Below are 16,408 nucleotides of genomic sequence, written 5' to 3'. Positions count from 1 at the left end.
AAATTAAATGCATATTACAAAGGACACTTCTGGGAAGAGAAATTATAGAATCAGAGTGGTGCTTACTACATGGCATTTCCTTGCAAATGTGCACAGATGAGGAAAATTGTTAAAAAAAATACCCCAGACTAATTGGAATGGGAATGGATAGAAAATTAAAGGCAAAGGAGTACAAATGAACCTGAGGTTTTTTCCAGTGAAACAAAACACTTTTTTGTAGGATCAGAGGTTAAAGTAACACATACTCAGCTTTTTCAGGTTCTGATTTTGTTTCTTCTTTCTCTTCCTTTTCATCTTCTTTCACCTTCTCCTACAAAAAAACAGGATTAAAAACTGTGTGTAAATATTATTATACAGTACAGAGTTTGTTAAAAGAATACCTAGAATACAGAATGTTAGGGGGTTTTTGGTTTTTTTGTTAAACAATGGAAAACCTGAAAAAATATGGTAATTTGATTTACATTAATGAAGAGATGAATTAAAAGCAATCCAAAACATTATGTACTTAGAGAAGGCTGTGGAAATTCAAGTTTCTGACATCAGAAAGAGTAAACACCAATAATTATACATGGTTCTTTAAAAAAGAAAAGTCAGAAAACCCAGAAAAACAAAGATGCAAGTTTTATTTCAAGACTACATTTAATGAAAAAGAGAAACAGCTATCAGATATAGAAGATACAATTACCTGGATTTTTTCCTGTACCTCGGGCATTGGGGCTAAGGAGGGAGTGCTCAGTAAATCACTCAAACCAGCATTTGGATTGTGAGGGATCAATTTATACTGTCCACCTTCTCGTTTCAAATCCAAACCAAATATATCTGAGAGTAGATCACTCTCTTCTGTTAGAGTCTGCAGATCTGTCAAGTCTTCTGCAGGCAATGCAGCTTCCGTTGGTTTCCTCTCCCCTTCTTCTTCTTCCCCACGCACTTCATCCTGAGTGGGATCTGGCATATTAGCCAACAGTTCAGCCACCTTGATTTTCTTGGCTCCTTCCACTAGGCTTCCTCCAAGCAGCAAACTGCATATGATGCGAAAAAAGCCCCGGATAACACTGCAAGCAAAATGTAGTAAGCCCACCAAAATGCTCCAGTAGGAAGAAAACAAAGCCATGACCATGTCCTTCATGGTCATTTTCTTCACTTTTTTCATTTGTTTCTTTAGACTCTTCATGCTGAGCATTTTCATAAGAGTCATTAAATTATACTTGAGAGCTACTAAAGCTAACTTCATGGTCACGAGAGAGAAGAAACCCATTCTAGGATCTTCTTCCTCAGGATTATCTTTCTCATTCTCCTCTTTATTAGCTGACCTTTCATTCAGATCTGACTCAGAGATCTGGGCAGCCAGCTGCATTTCAAATATAGTATCCTCACAGAAGTTAACAAAAAGCTCCATCTTTTCTTTCTCCCCACCTTCGTTTACAACATCAAATATAAACTGTCTCTTTGACTCTTTTACCTGAGGTTTTTCCCACTGAGTCCGACTTGACTCACTTATTTCAAAATAAACTCGTTCAATGCGCTTTGCACTGCCCATGATTTCTATACGTCCGAGGAAAGGCTGAAAGTAATTCAGCACACTCTCTGAGAGCTCCAGGAAAGTTTGCAAGCGTGTATCATGGGGCATGTGCTCTGACAGGTTGGTCAGGAGAACAGCGACATTGAAACCAATGTCTTTTGCAGGCTCATGAAATCGTTTCACAAACTCCTCATAGTCCAAAGTCTCATTCTCATCTGTTTCAGCACATGACAGCAGAAACTCCGTTTCAGACTGAGTGTAATGCTTATGGCTTTCCATTGCCCTGTGGAAATCCCTCTTTGAAATTATCCCTTTACCATCAGGGTCATATTCTTTGAATGCATCAGAGGAAGTCAAATCTTTCAATTTTAAGAACATATCAAAAAACTTCAGAATCATCTCCACATTGTTTGATGATTCCACAAGCATGTCGACCATCTGCTTTCCAATAGTTCCATTCACAACATTACCTAGAAGTAATGACAGGATATTAGAGACAATGTCAGCAAAATTTTGGCAAAGAAAAACGTATTATAATGATTAGTGAAGCAATCAAAGAGTAAGAATGGTAAATTATTGGATAACGCACTCACATGAGAAAGCTAGCTATCTTTTAGAAATCTTTTACTATTAACTCTACCCTAAGACTTGGAAAAAACATGACTAAGTATTTGCAGTTACAGAAAGGAATAACTAAAAAGGCCTGTAGAGAGGGATCATACATTTAAAGCAGTACTAAAACTGGGCTAGCATATATAAATTTCACTATAGTGCAGCACAGATAGATCTAGTGTCACTAGTTCACTATTATCTGTATGAGCAGCTCAGTAGGCTCCATACAGAGCACAGCGCACTAAGAATGTACTTTGCTTCTCAGTAACCTTCTATGAGCCTAAAGCCTGGGGAATCAAAATTTCAGGACCTTGAACATAGTCACTAGATGAATGAAGCCTGTTCTTTATGGATAAGATCACTACCAAAATATATGCAATATATTAAGGTTGTTAATGAAATGACTGAAAAACTGTTTTGTCCCCAGAAGTCGGGATTTCAACTTAAATGTTGAAACCTTAAAAACCTCATCATCTAACCCAAAAGATAAGTCAAGTTCACCAAAAAAAAAAAAAAAAAAAGTCAAATTTTGCCTAGCTCTGGATTTTATAAAGTTCTGGCATTCAGAATTAATATAACCTATGTCAACTACCCTACTTAAATCTCCCACAAACTTTCAGACCTGAAAGGTCTTCTCAAAACTGAGACAGGAAAATTAAAAATGCAAAGAAATATAGAGCACTATCTCTCAAATTAAGAAAATTACAAAGGTAAAAACTTTGCTAGAACAACTACAAAAGAGATTTCACATTTTTACTACCTTCCAGCATAGACAGCAACATGACAACCATATCTTTCTGAAGATCCATTAATTCCTTCAATAGTTCAATTTGACTGGAATCCTAAACAACAAAGACAGTATATAAATATAAATGATATATTGCTTTCTTTGACATTTATTTATGTGCATGCATATTTCAGCTTGTAAAAAGCAGACTTAGAAATTAAGACAATAGAAACATTAAAAATGGTAATATAGTGAAAATATACTTAATTGCTTAACTCCTCACAGTTTATTTGCACCATCATCTGTTTAGAAAGAGTAATTTAATTAAGACAATATAAACATTAAAAATGGTAATATAGTGAAAATATACTTAATTGCTTAACTCCTCACAGTTTATTTGCACCATCATCTGTTTAGAAAGAGTAATTTAATAAAGACAAAACTGAACGTGGTAAAAGATTTAAAGCAATAACTGGCTATGTCAAGGTCACAGATGATGCTTCTGTAATGTTTCCTGTCAGCTAAAATATTGTCACTTTTGGTGTCATCAAGTTTACAGCTATGGAAAATTGTCAAAACAGCAATAGCAGTAGCACATAGAGCTCAAAGTATAACATGATTCAAAAAGAACAATTTCATTATAGGCCACTGAACTTTTTGGAGGGAAAAAGAAATGTTCTCCAGAAGTGCTCTGGAAACCCAAGTATTTGGCCTATGCAGGCCCCTCTTACAGACCAAAGTCATATGGCAACTCCTTATAACTCCACTTAGCCACACCCAACATTTTTGAAAACTGGTATTTCAACAGAATCTGAAAAACATATTGATATACTCTTGTAATAAATATAAACAAACAAAAGAGCCCATGTCTATTCTGTTTTTTCCTGCTACGCCGCTTAAAGAGTTTCGAAAAGCCAAAAGCTTGATCTCCAAGCAAGGGAAAGACACCATCACTATTTATAGACGCATTAGGAATGATGCACTTGGAGTTCGCTGTGTTTCTGTCATCCCACAGAACATCATGAGTAAGTCCACACTCCTGTTGTGCAAAGCTGCTGGGCTATCTTTGAAGAGGTGGGATGAGTATCGTTATTTTCTAGACTCAGTAATCAAAGATGCTGTGAAGCCACTCTGGGCACAGTTGAGACTATAAACTTGTCATTACTGTAAAAGCAAATCTTCCCAAAAGCCACATCTTATTTAATAATCAACACACAGCTACCACATGTCTGCCTTACTGTCATTAACTACTTAAACACCTCTTTCCAGTTTGCTTTAGTGGAATAGGAAGCACAACAGCCTTCACCATGGCATACCCAAATATGGACTATTTAAAAATTCTTAAAATAACAAAGATGTTTCAAAACCAGAACAGTATCTGCAGGCACTTTTAAATGTACTTCAGGAGAAATTCAAGGCATTTCTCTTAAAAATCATGTTTGACTGTGATGCCATTTGTGGGAAGAAGACTTCTATTTAGCCATAAAGAATGAGAAGTGTACCTGTAGCCCAAAGTCCATAAGCGTCCGCAAGCAGTCTACTTTCATCTATAAAGTTCCAAGGGCAGGGAGAAAAATAATCTGAACAAGACTACTTTAATTTATGCAAAGAACACTTACATGGACACCTTTGGAGCCAAATAATGAAAGCTAAAACCTCAGAGACTTCAGAGCTGCGTTTCTTAACAATAACACTTTGACAAGTGTATGACATTTTTCTCTAAAAATGCCAAATTATTTTAAAAAATTAGAATCAGTGCACTCAATTAAAATGTGCAATTCTTTCAAAAATTTAAGAAGTTGAAAAATGCACTGCTTAAAGATGGGATTACTCGCACCTCATTTTCACATTCTAAATAACTGTCTCTGCCAGTCCCCTTCACTATTTCTACAGTTCATGAAATGAGTACTCACATTCAAAAGAAATTCACCCATTATAAGGTCTGACACTCTCTACTAAGAGTGAAAAAGGTTTACACGCAGACATGTTGAACTAGGGTATAATAATGATGAATTAGGGGTCATTGAAGGAGCCACCAATGAACATGACGGGTCCTGCATAAAAGGAAACTACAGAAAGTACTGTGAGAGAATTTTGGTATAAAAGACCGAAGCTGAGAGTTCTTTTTGAATATCAGTGATATACTCTGTTTGCAGTTTGACCTAATCTGCTTTGTACCTGAGGCCAGTGATCCAATTATAGGCCTGCTATTCACACCTGCTCTAGTTTTGCAATTTTCTCCCTCAATTTTACTGTGTTCTATCATCTCTTTTATTTTTCCTACCAACTGTTATTCATGTCACAAACATATTAGCACTTACTTCTCTTTTATAAAAATACTATTTACTTATGAAGGAAAATGTTAACCAAAAAGATACCTGAGAGAGCTTCATCTGCATGTGGGCAAACACATGAAGGAAACCAACTACAGCATCCCACAGCCTGCTGTGTGCCAGACTTTGCTGATTACCGGTACATGGCCCCTATTGTTCAAGCACCAAAAAAAAAAAAAAAAAAAAAAAAAAAAGAAAAAAAAGAAAACCAACGTTTGTTTGCAAGAAATTCAACAAAAACAGGAAGAAATACATGTAAGTGCATAGCTTAGGGTTGTCCTTTAGAAACTCCTATGAAATATTAAACATATCTAGAATTATGTATATAGTAACACCACTGACTGTAAAAAATGCATACTACTAATAACCATTCTGCCTATTTTAGCCAAGTCTCAATATACTAATTCAGAACAGCAAAGCGTGTATCTATTTGCAACTTTAAATAATAAATGCTGAAGGGATACAAATCTACAAGCTGTTTCTTCTTTATGTAGTCCTGTAAATTAGGAAAAACCTTAGAGAAGGTTAATGCAAAATTGACATAAGGGATTAGAGTATCACTTTCCTGATTTTTTTTCCCTCTAGCATATTGTAGAGAACAGTGCTAAAAAATACTTAAAGAAAATTCTAAAGGGTAGTGACAGGTGTATATACATATATTTAATTTTTTAGCTTCAGACATAAACAAATGCACTAAAATAATGTTGAAGAACAAATGCATCTATATTATATTTCTATGTTATACCTAGCTACTTTATGTCTTAATGCCAATTGTATGATGAATTTTCTTTTAAGTTCATAACATTCCAAGGAAATTAATTTACCTGGATATATTCTGTGAGAGTATTGAATACTTGTTTTGCAACCTGGATGGCTTTGGAAAAATTTCGTTGTCCTTGTTCATCAATAACATCCTTCCCAGAATAATACCAATAGAAATCACTGATGGACTCCTAAAGAAAAAACAGTTGTGAGAAGCATAAAGAGATTCTGTGGCCAAACTGCCTCCAACTGGATATTCATCCATATAAGAAAAAACAGTATTAGACAGTTCTAGTTCTAGAATTTATTTAGTTTATAAAGGCTTTAAATGAACCACCCAGTGATTCTCAAGTACTGCTTCAAGAATTGTAGTTTCATCTCAAGGGAATCAATAGGAAAACAAATACAGGGAAAGAAATAACTTAAATACCCCACAGCAAACCTCAAAATAAAATAAATTAAAATTAGATGAGTTGGTATTTGATCGTAGAAATACAACCACCTGCATTCCAAAAAGGAGTGCTCGGTAGTACTGCCATGCTGCATGCTGTTCATTAAACAATGTCTCTTTATACTGCGTGCTTGACACCTAGTCAATAGCGGGAGTAAATGTTGCTCTGTGTGCACAATTTCTCTCTCCATCTTCCCCAAAGGCGAACTTATTAAATTTTCAACAAAGTAAGCAATAGAATGAAAATCATTGTATTGTCTCCACAACTTCTACAGAGTGCATAAAGATAGAAAGCAATGTTGATAACAGCAGCAGTGTAAACAAAAAAAAAAAGAATTTCAAAATCTGGAATTCTCAGAGCAAATAAATGAATGGCTAAATGGAACTTAAGTAGATAAATATTTTAAAATAACAAACCATAATATATTATCATGTGCAGTGATTTTCAGAAAGAAGACAATTATAGGTAAAAATTATGAACATTTATCACAATATATGTTTTCACACAATTCACATGCTGCAATCTAGAAACAAAGTAGATTTTTTTCATTAATTTCTACAGTCTCGTGACAATGAAATGTTTTCATACTAAAAGGATTTGGGAGATACTTAAAAACAGATTATCGAAAGGGTTTTTAACACACTGCCTTCCACAGGTTTTTTTTTCCTTTTGCCTTTTTTTCCCCTTCTTGAAAATGTGCTATTCTTATGCTTCACTCCACTCCAGCACATCAGCAGTTCACAGAGCCACCAGTGCTCAGCCTAAATCAGAATACAGATGAAAAAGCAGCTGGCTGAAACTGAACTTGAGCAATACAAAAAGCCTCTCGTTCACAGGGTAATTTCAGCCAACACCTGGCTACCTGTGCTCAGGGACCCACTGAGCATGGCCCTATCTCCTGCTGCTCTCTTCGGTTAATGGCCTCCATTGCATTCCCATGGATAAAAGCTGGAACCAGTTTTTCACATGTATGCTACCTTTGACTCTGCCAGTACAAAGAAGCAATTCTTAAAGAACTGCAACCATCAGAGAATTTCAGCATTTCTCATCAGCTTGGGCTACAGGGACCAGAATAAGTATGATGGCAAATAAACATGCTCCTCCAATAAAGCTTGTATAGAAGTAAGTCATATTTTCATCTACATGCTCAGTATATAAAATGCTTACCTGAACTCTCAATAAGTAATCCACAGTAGAAATTATAATATTAACAGTTGTGTTGTTACCAGTTTGAGTTCTCAGGTAATTCTGAAAATCTAAAAATTCAAATAGAATTTTAATTTAAATGTATTTAAGTTTTGAAACACCTCTGAAAATTAATTCTGATTTACAATGGTCTAGAAAAGTTTATCTTAGAGGCATGGATTGGCTTCTCTTTCTTTGGTGGTTTTTTTTTTAGTAGGTTTTTTTTTTTTTTCCCCAGGGTTTTTTGGGTCAATAAATCATTGTAAGAGTTTTAACATCTTATTGCAGAGGTCACATATCAGTGAATTTCTGAAGCCAGAACCTTGTTTATCTATTTCACCTGTAAAACTTAACTTGGTCTTACTTTATTCTATTTATGACTAGAACTACATCAATATCAATGCAATTATACTTAGAATATATTTTGTTATGTAAAATTAAATAATATAATTATACAAATCCTGATGACTCAGTTGAAAATATGTCTAATGCCTCAAAAGGAAAAATATCCCTTTTTTTTTCTTTTCATTCCTTAAGAATGACAGAGAGAACACATGGAAATATACTTAATAATAAAAAAAATAAATTATGCATTTTAATGTGTTCTTTTATATTTAAAAGATATGTTATTTCTTCAAGAAAGGTATTGTGTACCTTGTAATTTCACATAGAATTCAAACTGACATTAATGTGAAACAGTGTGCACCAGAAAGCAGACGCATAGCAAAGGACAATCAATACAACCTCCTCTTACATTTTCCTCTGAATCTTCCTTGTCTATAAGTTACAAACCACATACATTTTCCTATGCAAATTTAACTTTCCTAGTGGGTCAAGATCCAAAACTCAACGTTTTGGAAAAAATTATCTTAATTATTAAAATTAGGGCTGTTAAAAACCACTGACAACTTAATTCCACTTAAAGATTTTCCCTCCATGTACAGTCCAGCAGCTATTCCACCTTTCATAATATTTTATGAAGGCTGACAAACCCCCAACAATTAAGAGCTTTCATCACCAGTTACCATCACCTTGATTTTGCCTGCCCACAAACCTGAATTGTGTCCTTCACAAAGCAACTGAAGGAAGCGGAAGAGGTCACAGGTGAACTCATCATCCTGCATCACCTTTTCTCCTGCAGAAAGGCCACATGGAAGCAGGTTATCAGAGTCTGCCAAGCAACACCTCACAGCCCCTGAAGAAAATCTCCATAATTAATATTATAAGAGAGAAGGGGAGAGAAAATTTATAACCACTAACCTATCTGAAGCACCTATGACTTGTGCTTGGCAGATAGTTATTTGGTTATAAAAAAAAAATTCAATTACAAAACTTAACTTGTGATTTATAAATATGGCAGCATGAGCTTGGCAACATTTTACAAATAACCCCTGATTTACATTCTTGTTTGACTTCACTGGGCATGGAGACTGTGCCACATACAAAGGTTAGGCTGGATCAATTTGGTTCCCATTCATCACAAAAGAAGGTACTTAAAATATAGAATGAGATTTAATCAAACAGTTATGAAAATAAGTCCTCAAATAAACTATTTGATTTTCAGATATTCTAAAATAATCCATGAAATTTACAGCTATATGCACTCTCAAGAACCATTTAGACTGAAATATTATCTGTCTGCTGCTGAGACAAAGTAGAAGTGTCTCCTTTGACAAAAAAAAAAAGCAATATATATATAATGAATTAAGACCAAGTGCCAAAATGCTTTACTGAATTAGGCCCTTCAGTTAATTTCTTGGTAAATAACTAAGGTCCAAATTAATAAAGCTTTAAGCCTTTTTTTCCCCCCCACACAGGAAACAGTATACTAAAAATCCCTCAATTGATACATTATTTCAAGCACACCAGTACATACAGTTAACTTTGTAAAGGGATATATGAAGAGGAGGAATAACCATCCACCCAGGAAAACAACCACAAGTGAGGAAAATGTAGAACAGCTCATAAAATGACACACGAGGACAATACTATAGGTGTTAAAGCAATAAAGGCCACCTATCAAAAGTAAGAAAATTCCCATATAGAACATTGGAGAATTATTTTGATTATGTATGCAAAGGTGTAAGTCACAAAAACTTCTACTATTTAAGAATATACATAATTTAAATATATAAAAAGTGCTATTTAAAAAGAGAAAAGCAGAGATATAAAAATGTAAGCAAACTGCAAAACAGTTTGAAAGAATTTTTTTTGAGGGGATATAATTTAGGTTCTACAAAGGCAGGATCTTTAGTGTGTGAACAGGAGACCAGAAAAGTGAGTAAAGGCATTAATTTTATTTTTTTTAATTAAATACCTTAGTTAAATTAACAATTACTTCCACGATGTTCTACTGGTTAATAATTCTAATTACAATATCCACTATTACAGATTACTATATTATTATAATTAGATTATCACTGGGCTAGATTTGCCTATGATCAAGTTAATTTTCTTTGTAGTAGTTAGCTGAAATGTAAACAGCATTTAGTACAATTTGGAGTATAAATAGACCTGATCAGAAGTTTAACTTTCCACAAAGTCAAGAGCAATTATAATTTCTAGCTAATAGACTTATCAGTCCACAGACTGTGAATTTTAAAGTGAGAGTCTTCAGTACACTAGGAATAGGAATCAAAAACACTTTGAAAACGAATATGAATATTTTAAAGTACAAAATTTCACACTTTTCTGTTGCCCTCAAGACAATGTTTGGTATTTAGAGTATTTATCACTAAGGGATATGCCAATGTAATTTCTTACCATAGGGAAAGATAAGATGCTTTTCCTCCTAACTCTAGACATATAGTTAGGGCAGTTACAAAAAACACCCAATTGTTCTCCAAGAATCACATACTTTGAATGACATTCCATGACATTTTTCTGCACTGAAAATATAACTACCAGGCACACAGTTTTTCAGTCACAGGAGACTGAAAACCCCTTCAGCTGATTAAACAATGGGAAATAAATAACTGCTCCTGTCAGTGCTGATGAACATATACATGCAATACAGGCCCAAGAAGGCAAAAACAGGAGGTGGCTGGGCTCCTAGAAGTACATTTTTCAATGTTACATGCAAGATCAGTCCTGCAAGAGAGTTTCTCACGCTGCTGGCCAAATGCTATAGTAGACAAGACTTTTCAGGGTTAGTTACTTTCTTCTTTTCAATTTAACTGAACTCGTGTCACACCTAAAGTTATATGTGGGGTCACATGCTTTGTTGAACTAGGCACAAAAATAAGAATTACAGAAAACCAAAGATTTGGTGAAGCCTCTATCACACACGTAATGCTTGTAAATTGACTGCTGAGATGGCAATGACTTTATAAAATAATGCATCAGGAAACTTGCTTGGAGAAATCAAGCCCATGAAAGGCCCAATCATCTATTTCTTGTGTATTAAGGCACCACTGAATCAAAGCCATTTGTAGGAATGAGACTACAGAATAAGTTACAGTTTAATCTTTTTGACCTCTATTTTCCTTGCTCTCTTAGGAAGTAAGATATTCCAGAACAAGAAGGAAAGCAAGTCTCAAGTTGAAATGTTATACAGATCCTGGGTTTTAGTACAATTACTGGACTTCAGGAATTTTTATTAAATAAATTACATTTTTATTACTGGAAGGGCCTGGAAGGGTCTCTTAATTAGCTCCACTGCAAATAAATCCCAACTTGTACACAAGTTATTACAAAATTCTTAAAAATCAGAAGGCATTAGATGCATCATTGCCCAAAAGCTGAAGGTCTGTTAATTTTAAAAATATTTTTACATATTTTAAAATGAAGCAGAAAATGCCTATCTCAAACCACCTGGCCACAGTAAGATTTACAATATCCTCGTTTTAATTTTTACAGTTTTTACATCTGATCAAAACCAGACAAGAACCAACGTTAGTATGGTCAGGAATTTTCATTTTCAGATTGTACTTACTGACTACAAGTGGTACCTCACTGGCAACTACAGAACTGAAATGGAGATCCATTTCTTTCTAAAAAATTCAGGAGAGCAACCTTTGTATGAACACAAATTCATGTTCACACAAAGATTTGCGAAGAATGTACTTAGAAACATACACACTACATATAGTATGATTGAGGTTGTTATGAAAAAACATTCTTTAATTTCTGTTGATATTAGATATATTCTGGCAAATATTTGCTCAGATGTTAAAATGCTGCCATTGCTCATGCTGTAGGTAAATGGTATGGCTGTACACACAAAGGCTTTAAGCCTGCAGCTTTTGCAAAACTGGCAGTTTGTGTTTGTGAGATACAGGAACAGAGGTATCATGTGTAGGAAACAAAAGAAAAAGTCAATGAAAAATTAAATACATGGGGTTTTTTCATTGAAAGTGCATGTGTCAAAGTTCAATGATTCTCTCCCTCTTTCTCGATTTTATTTTTTAAATCCCCAGTGGAAAAGATCTGTTTTCTCTTGTTACTCAGAAACATGGGTTCGATAGTACACAATTACAGAAACATAAAAATAGATTCAGCTTTCAAATGGGAACAGGATTTTTTAATGATGGCTGTTAAGCAAGAGCAAATCTGCCAAATAATAAAGCAAGGGAATTTATTCTTATCACAAGATCCAGACAGTACTAGGTTGGATTGTGAATGCTGCATACCTTCGACATCTCAACAATCTAATTCAAGTAAGAAATACATTTGTTTCTTCAGTGAATGAAATTCTCTGAAGTTATTTAATTCCCCCTTTAAATGCAAACACTGATTCAAATACAGTTTTATGAAGGTGGAAAACACCTCTCCAATGCAGGCTACAGTGAATTACACAGAATTTAAGCATCTACTTTAAGTGTGACTAAGTTGGTGTTCCACATTATTAAAGGCTGAAAATAGCCGTGATGTGAAAACCCACAGTACAGCTAGTTATTATATCACATGTACCTTTCAGATTGGTAAAAGCCCTTTAAAGAGCTACTATCTTATTCTAAAATTGTATTTTATTAAAATAAGGCTTCTGTGAACTTACAGAGAAATTAAAGACATGATAATATATTTTAAAAAATCAAACATTAAAAAAGAGCTTTCCTGAAAAAGGGGGAAAAGAAGTAAATAATCTAAGTGTAAACTTAACAAACATCTTAAGTTTTGTACTTCATAGAAGTAAAACAATTCTCTCCAAAAGAGAATAACATTGCACTTTCAAGATTCTTGTGGCTCATAGTGAAATGGCAAGGAGTATGAGTTTAAATGAAAAAACATTGCAAAACAGTATTTCTACATGTCTTTGATTTTGAACCCCCCTTTTTGGAAAAGGAAACAGAACAATCAAAACAAAATACATACAGAAGAAACAACATTGAATACGCCACAAAAACAAGTAAGAAACACATTTGCTAAAGAACCATCAATGTTGTTACCAGTGGGGGTTCCAGGGTTTGGAAAGGGAAGGTAGTACCAGTCAGAGGAATATCAGGACAAGGCACTTATGATGTGGACAGCACAAAGAAACAATTGGAATAGAGCAATAAATTTCACATCCATGTTGACTCAATAAAGGGCTTTCTATCTATTACTAAGGTGGGCATGGGACCAGAAACAAGAACTGCACATGAGGAAAGGTTGACTTTATTCCCATAAAGTTCAACAGTTTTTCTTTGACTTTGGGAATAATAGTTTCGGGCTTGTAGGTTGCAAAGTCAATGACAATTACTCATGAATGTGCTTCTGCAGCCAATTCAGATGAAATGAAAAGCAGGCTAAAATGCACGTTTACATCCCATAATTTCCTTGGGAATCAATAAAATTATCTTTAATTGTGGATTAATTAAATATTCATAGAATAAGTATCTTTCTCAATGAAACAAAACTAATAAAAACCAGTGCGAAAATCTCTCTCATCTTTGGTACTTCCTTTGTAGTATTCACAGATGGTTATTCACAGGACTGCAGACATAAAAGCTCAGACACTTTGAAACTGCTCACTACAGGAGTTTCCCCACAGACACACTGGCTTGGCTTTCTTAATGCTATCAGGTATTAATACCAGTACCTCTACAGCTTTTATGTAAACTACTTTTTCAATTAACTGAAAAAGGTGTGCTTCGTAATATAAAAAAAAATATTACTATTTGAAGGTAGCATATTATCAACAATAATGTAACTTTGAAAGGGAAAAGTACAGTATTTTTTGGTTGGATTTGGTTTTGTCTTGAATTTTCAGTATCTGGATATTAACATGTAGGAAAATATGGTATTTGCAAATATTATCCCTTTGTGCCAAGAAATCATTGACACAGTGATTACTGTATCTTGACACTGCTACTGCTCACTAACAAAGAAAACAAACAAAAAAAAATCCTAATCACTGTGTAGAATTTTGTTAAGCTGCCAAATAGAAAATTTCCACTGAGAAAACAGATAAAACACCAGATCATCCTCCTCCCCAACATTTGGCTAATGAGAAGACATCTGCTGTGTTGGAGTTCATTGTTTCTGCTGACTGGTATACAGATTTTGTATTTTAAATTCTCTTTTCACATGGAGACATGAACATCTCATGGCAACTGCTCCTATAAAGCTCTTCTTTTACTTGAAGTAAGGAAACTTTGAGGTATAGCAACCATAACACACCAAATAGCTTTCAGAATAAGGAAGAGTCACCTGTAAACAGCACTGACTGCTCCAAGTTAGCAATGCACCACCTCTTTCTGGTATCAACTCCTGACCACATTAGATAAACCTAGCCAGTGGCAAGTCCTCTCCTCACTAGCCACCCTCAAATCCGCACTGGATCCACCACTGATTTCCTGTGCTTGCACAAATCAATGCAGCAATAAAGCCACATTCAATACACAACAAAAAGGCTACAGGAGGACTAAAGCACAAGGCTTTGTGTATGTATATATTATTTTTTTTTCCTTTTAACATTCATCCATTGCAAATATTGGGCTCACTAAAATGAAAAAAAAAAAAAAGAACAGGAAAGAAAAGTATAAAAAAGCTTGTTGCTCTTACATCTACTGTGTCAGCCACTGTGCAAATCCTGAGAAAGAGAGGAAGACCAAAATGGGAAGTTTTGATGTGTAAACCAAGAATTTTAGGATGAAAAGTTTTAATATTAACAGAAAAATCACACTAGTTTAGCAGTATTGCAGGAAAAAATCTAGTGATATTCAGGAGCTGTACAATGCTGACACAAAGCTAAGAGCAGGGAAAATAAGGAATAGGCAGTTCTTTTTAATAATTACCACGCTCATGGGTGATGACTGAGGAAGGGAGGACAGGACAATTAGTTCAAAGAAAAAGAAACAGGAAAAAAAGAAAAAAAGGTGAGAATTTGTTTTAGGAAATACAAAATATAGTTAGTATTAGTTTTGCCAAAATTAGTTCTGTACTAAAAGAGAAACATCAAATAAACAGAAAATGAAAAAAAATCCCTCAAATGAGGAAGCACAAAAATACTCTTAACATCAGTAGAGTCAATTATGCAGCATTTAAAGATTTATTTATATTTGCATGCAAAATCAGTCATTCCTAGAAACAGAGGCAGAGGTCAAAAGAATAATGAGCCAATATCTTGAAAGTCCATATCAGAATCCAACATTGTAAGTAAGTTTAGTTATGTAATGGTAGAAATGTTGTTCAAAATAACAAAAGGTTGTGCAGAATAATCTTCAGTAAAACATGAGAGTAATGGCCAAAAATTGCATGCCAGATAGCTGTACAAGGGCTCAATTTATCATCTTGTAACCAAATTTTATCCACATGGGTTCACTTTTTTTATCACTCACATGAGTCTAGAAAGATTTAATCTATGATTTAAACTGTCAGAGCAGTTTCAGAGAAGCAGAATTTTTGACTGACCTTGAAGTCATTCAGGCAAATATAATAGTTAATGAAAAATCATTATTTAAGCAGTTGAATATTAAAGAAACAGGCCGCATAAAAGATCTACAGACACAAGGGACAATGAGAGATGCAGTGTTGCTGGTATGAATTATGATCCCTCAAATGCAATAGGGATTATACAGTCAAGCTTTTTTACCTTGCTTTTAAGACAAAAACATGTTAAAAGGTTAGGTCACTGTAGGATTTAAACATAAAAATGCACTGTAAAAAAACTCTGAAGATAAGGGAAGAAAATGTGCTTTGGTAGCTCTATTAAGCACGTAAGAACGAACTTAATGTCCAGACAATCACAGTAAAGGAGTTGTAGAACTTACTATCAAGCAGAAGAAAGAAACTGACAGTGAAGTAACAACACCAAGGGTGGAGAGCCAAATTGGTTCAAAGTCAAAAGCAGAGTGAAAATTTTGCAATATTTTCCCAAAGACGAAAGAAAAAAAAATATTTTGAAGAAAAAGCTTTTCCAAGACTTTTTTCCATAGAGTAGGTAGATTTCCATCAACATCTTATATTTCATTTATGGATTAAGTAAGTAGTGTGGTTTTCAGTTTTAAAAATCAGGTGGGAATTTTTAATTTCATTCTATGCTGAAACTGGCTGGGGACATCTGAAATGTTTTACATGCATAAACACTGCTGTTTGTAATTGGAATATGTTCTTAATTTTATATGTAATGTCTTCACTTCTTCAGAATTATGAGAAAGAGTTCTCTGAGACCATTCTCAACACATGCTAATGATTTACTGTTGACAAGGACTGGCTTAGGTATGTCCATTAAATATAAATCACTTTTAGGAAACCTGGTTTAGCTTTAGATAAATAAAGATAGATATATATTTCCAGGATTCATGGGATCATAGACTATCCTGAGTTGGAAGAGACTTGAAGAGATTTGAAGAAGCATCTTCAAATTCTAAATGCTGGCCTCATATGGGACACCCCA

General features: G+C 34.4%; 1 protein-coding gene across 1 annotated transcript in view; it reads right to left on the bottom strand.

The window, feature by feature from the left end:
- The window catches only part of RYR2 (ryanodine receptor 2), a 381,210-nt gene that overhangs the window by 25,425 nt on the left and 339,377 nt on the right, over nt 1-16,408 (bottom strand). The window contains exons 84-90 of the mRNA XM_041413766.1: nt 8,645-8,725; nt 7,573-7,661; nt 6,016-6,144; nt 5,237-5,341; nt 2,892-2,973; nt 686-1,989; nt 246-310 (exon numbers count right to left, since the gene is read on the bottom strand). Coding sequence (XP_041269700.1) covers nt 246-310; nt 686-1,989; nt 2,892-2,973; nt 5,237-5,341; nt 6,016-6,144; nt 7,573-7,661; nt 8,645-8,725 — 1,855 coding nt within the window. The remainder of the gene's footprint in view (nt 1-245; nt 311-685; nt 1,990-2,891; nt 2,974-5,236; nt 5,342-6,015; nt 6,145-7,572; nt 7,662-8,644; nt 8,726-16,408) is intronic.

This window comes from Onychostruthus taczanowskii, unplaced genomic scaffold (genome assembly GCF_017590055.1).
Source record: "Onychostruthus taczanowskii isolate IOZ18803 unplaced genomic scaffold, ASM1759005v1 scaffold104, whole genome shotgun sequence".
Lineage (NCBI taxonomy): Eukaryota > Metazoa > Chordata > Aves > Passeriformes > Passeridae > Onychostruthus > Onychostruthus taczanowskii.
The sequence above is the reverse complement of the archived record's forward strand: the minus strand, read 5'-3'. Positions and strand labels throughout refer to the sequence as shown.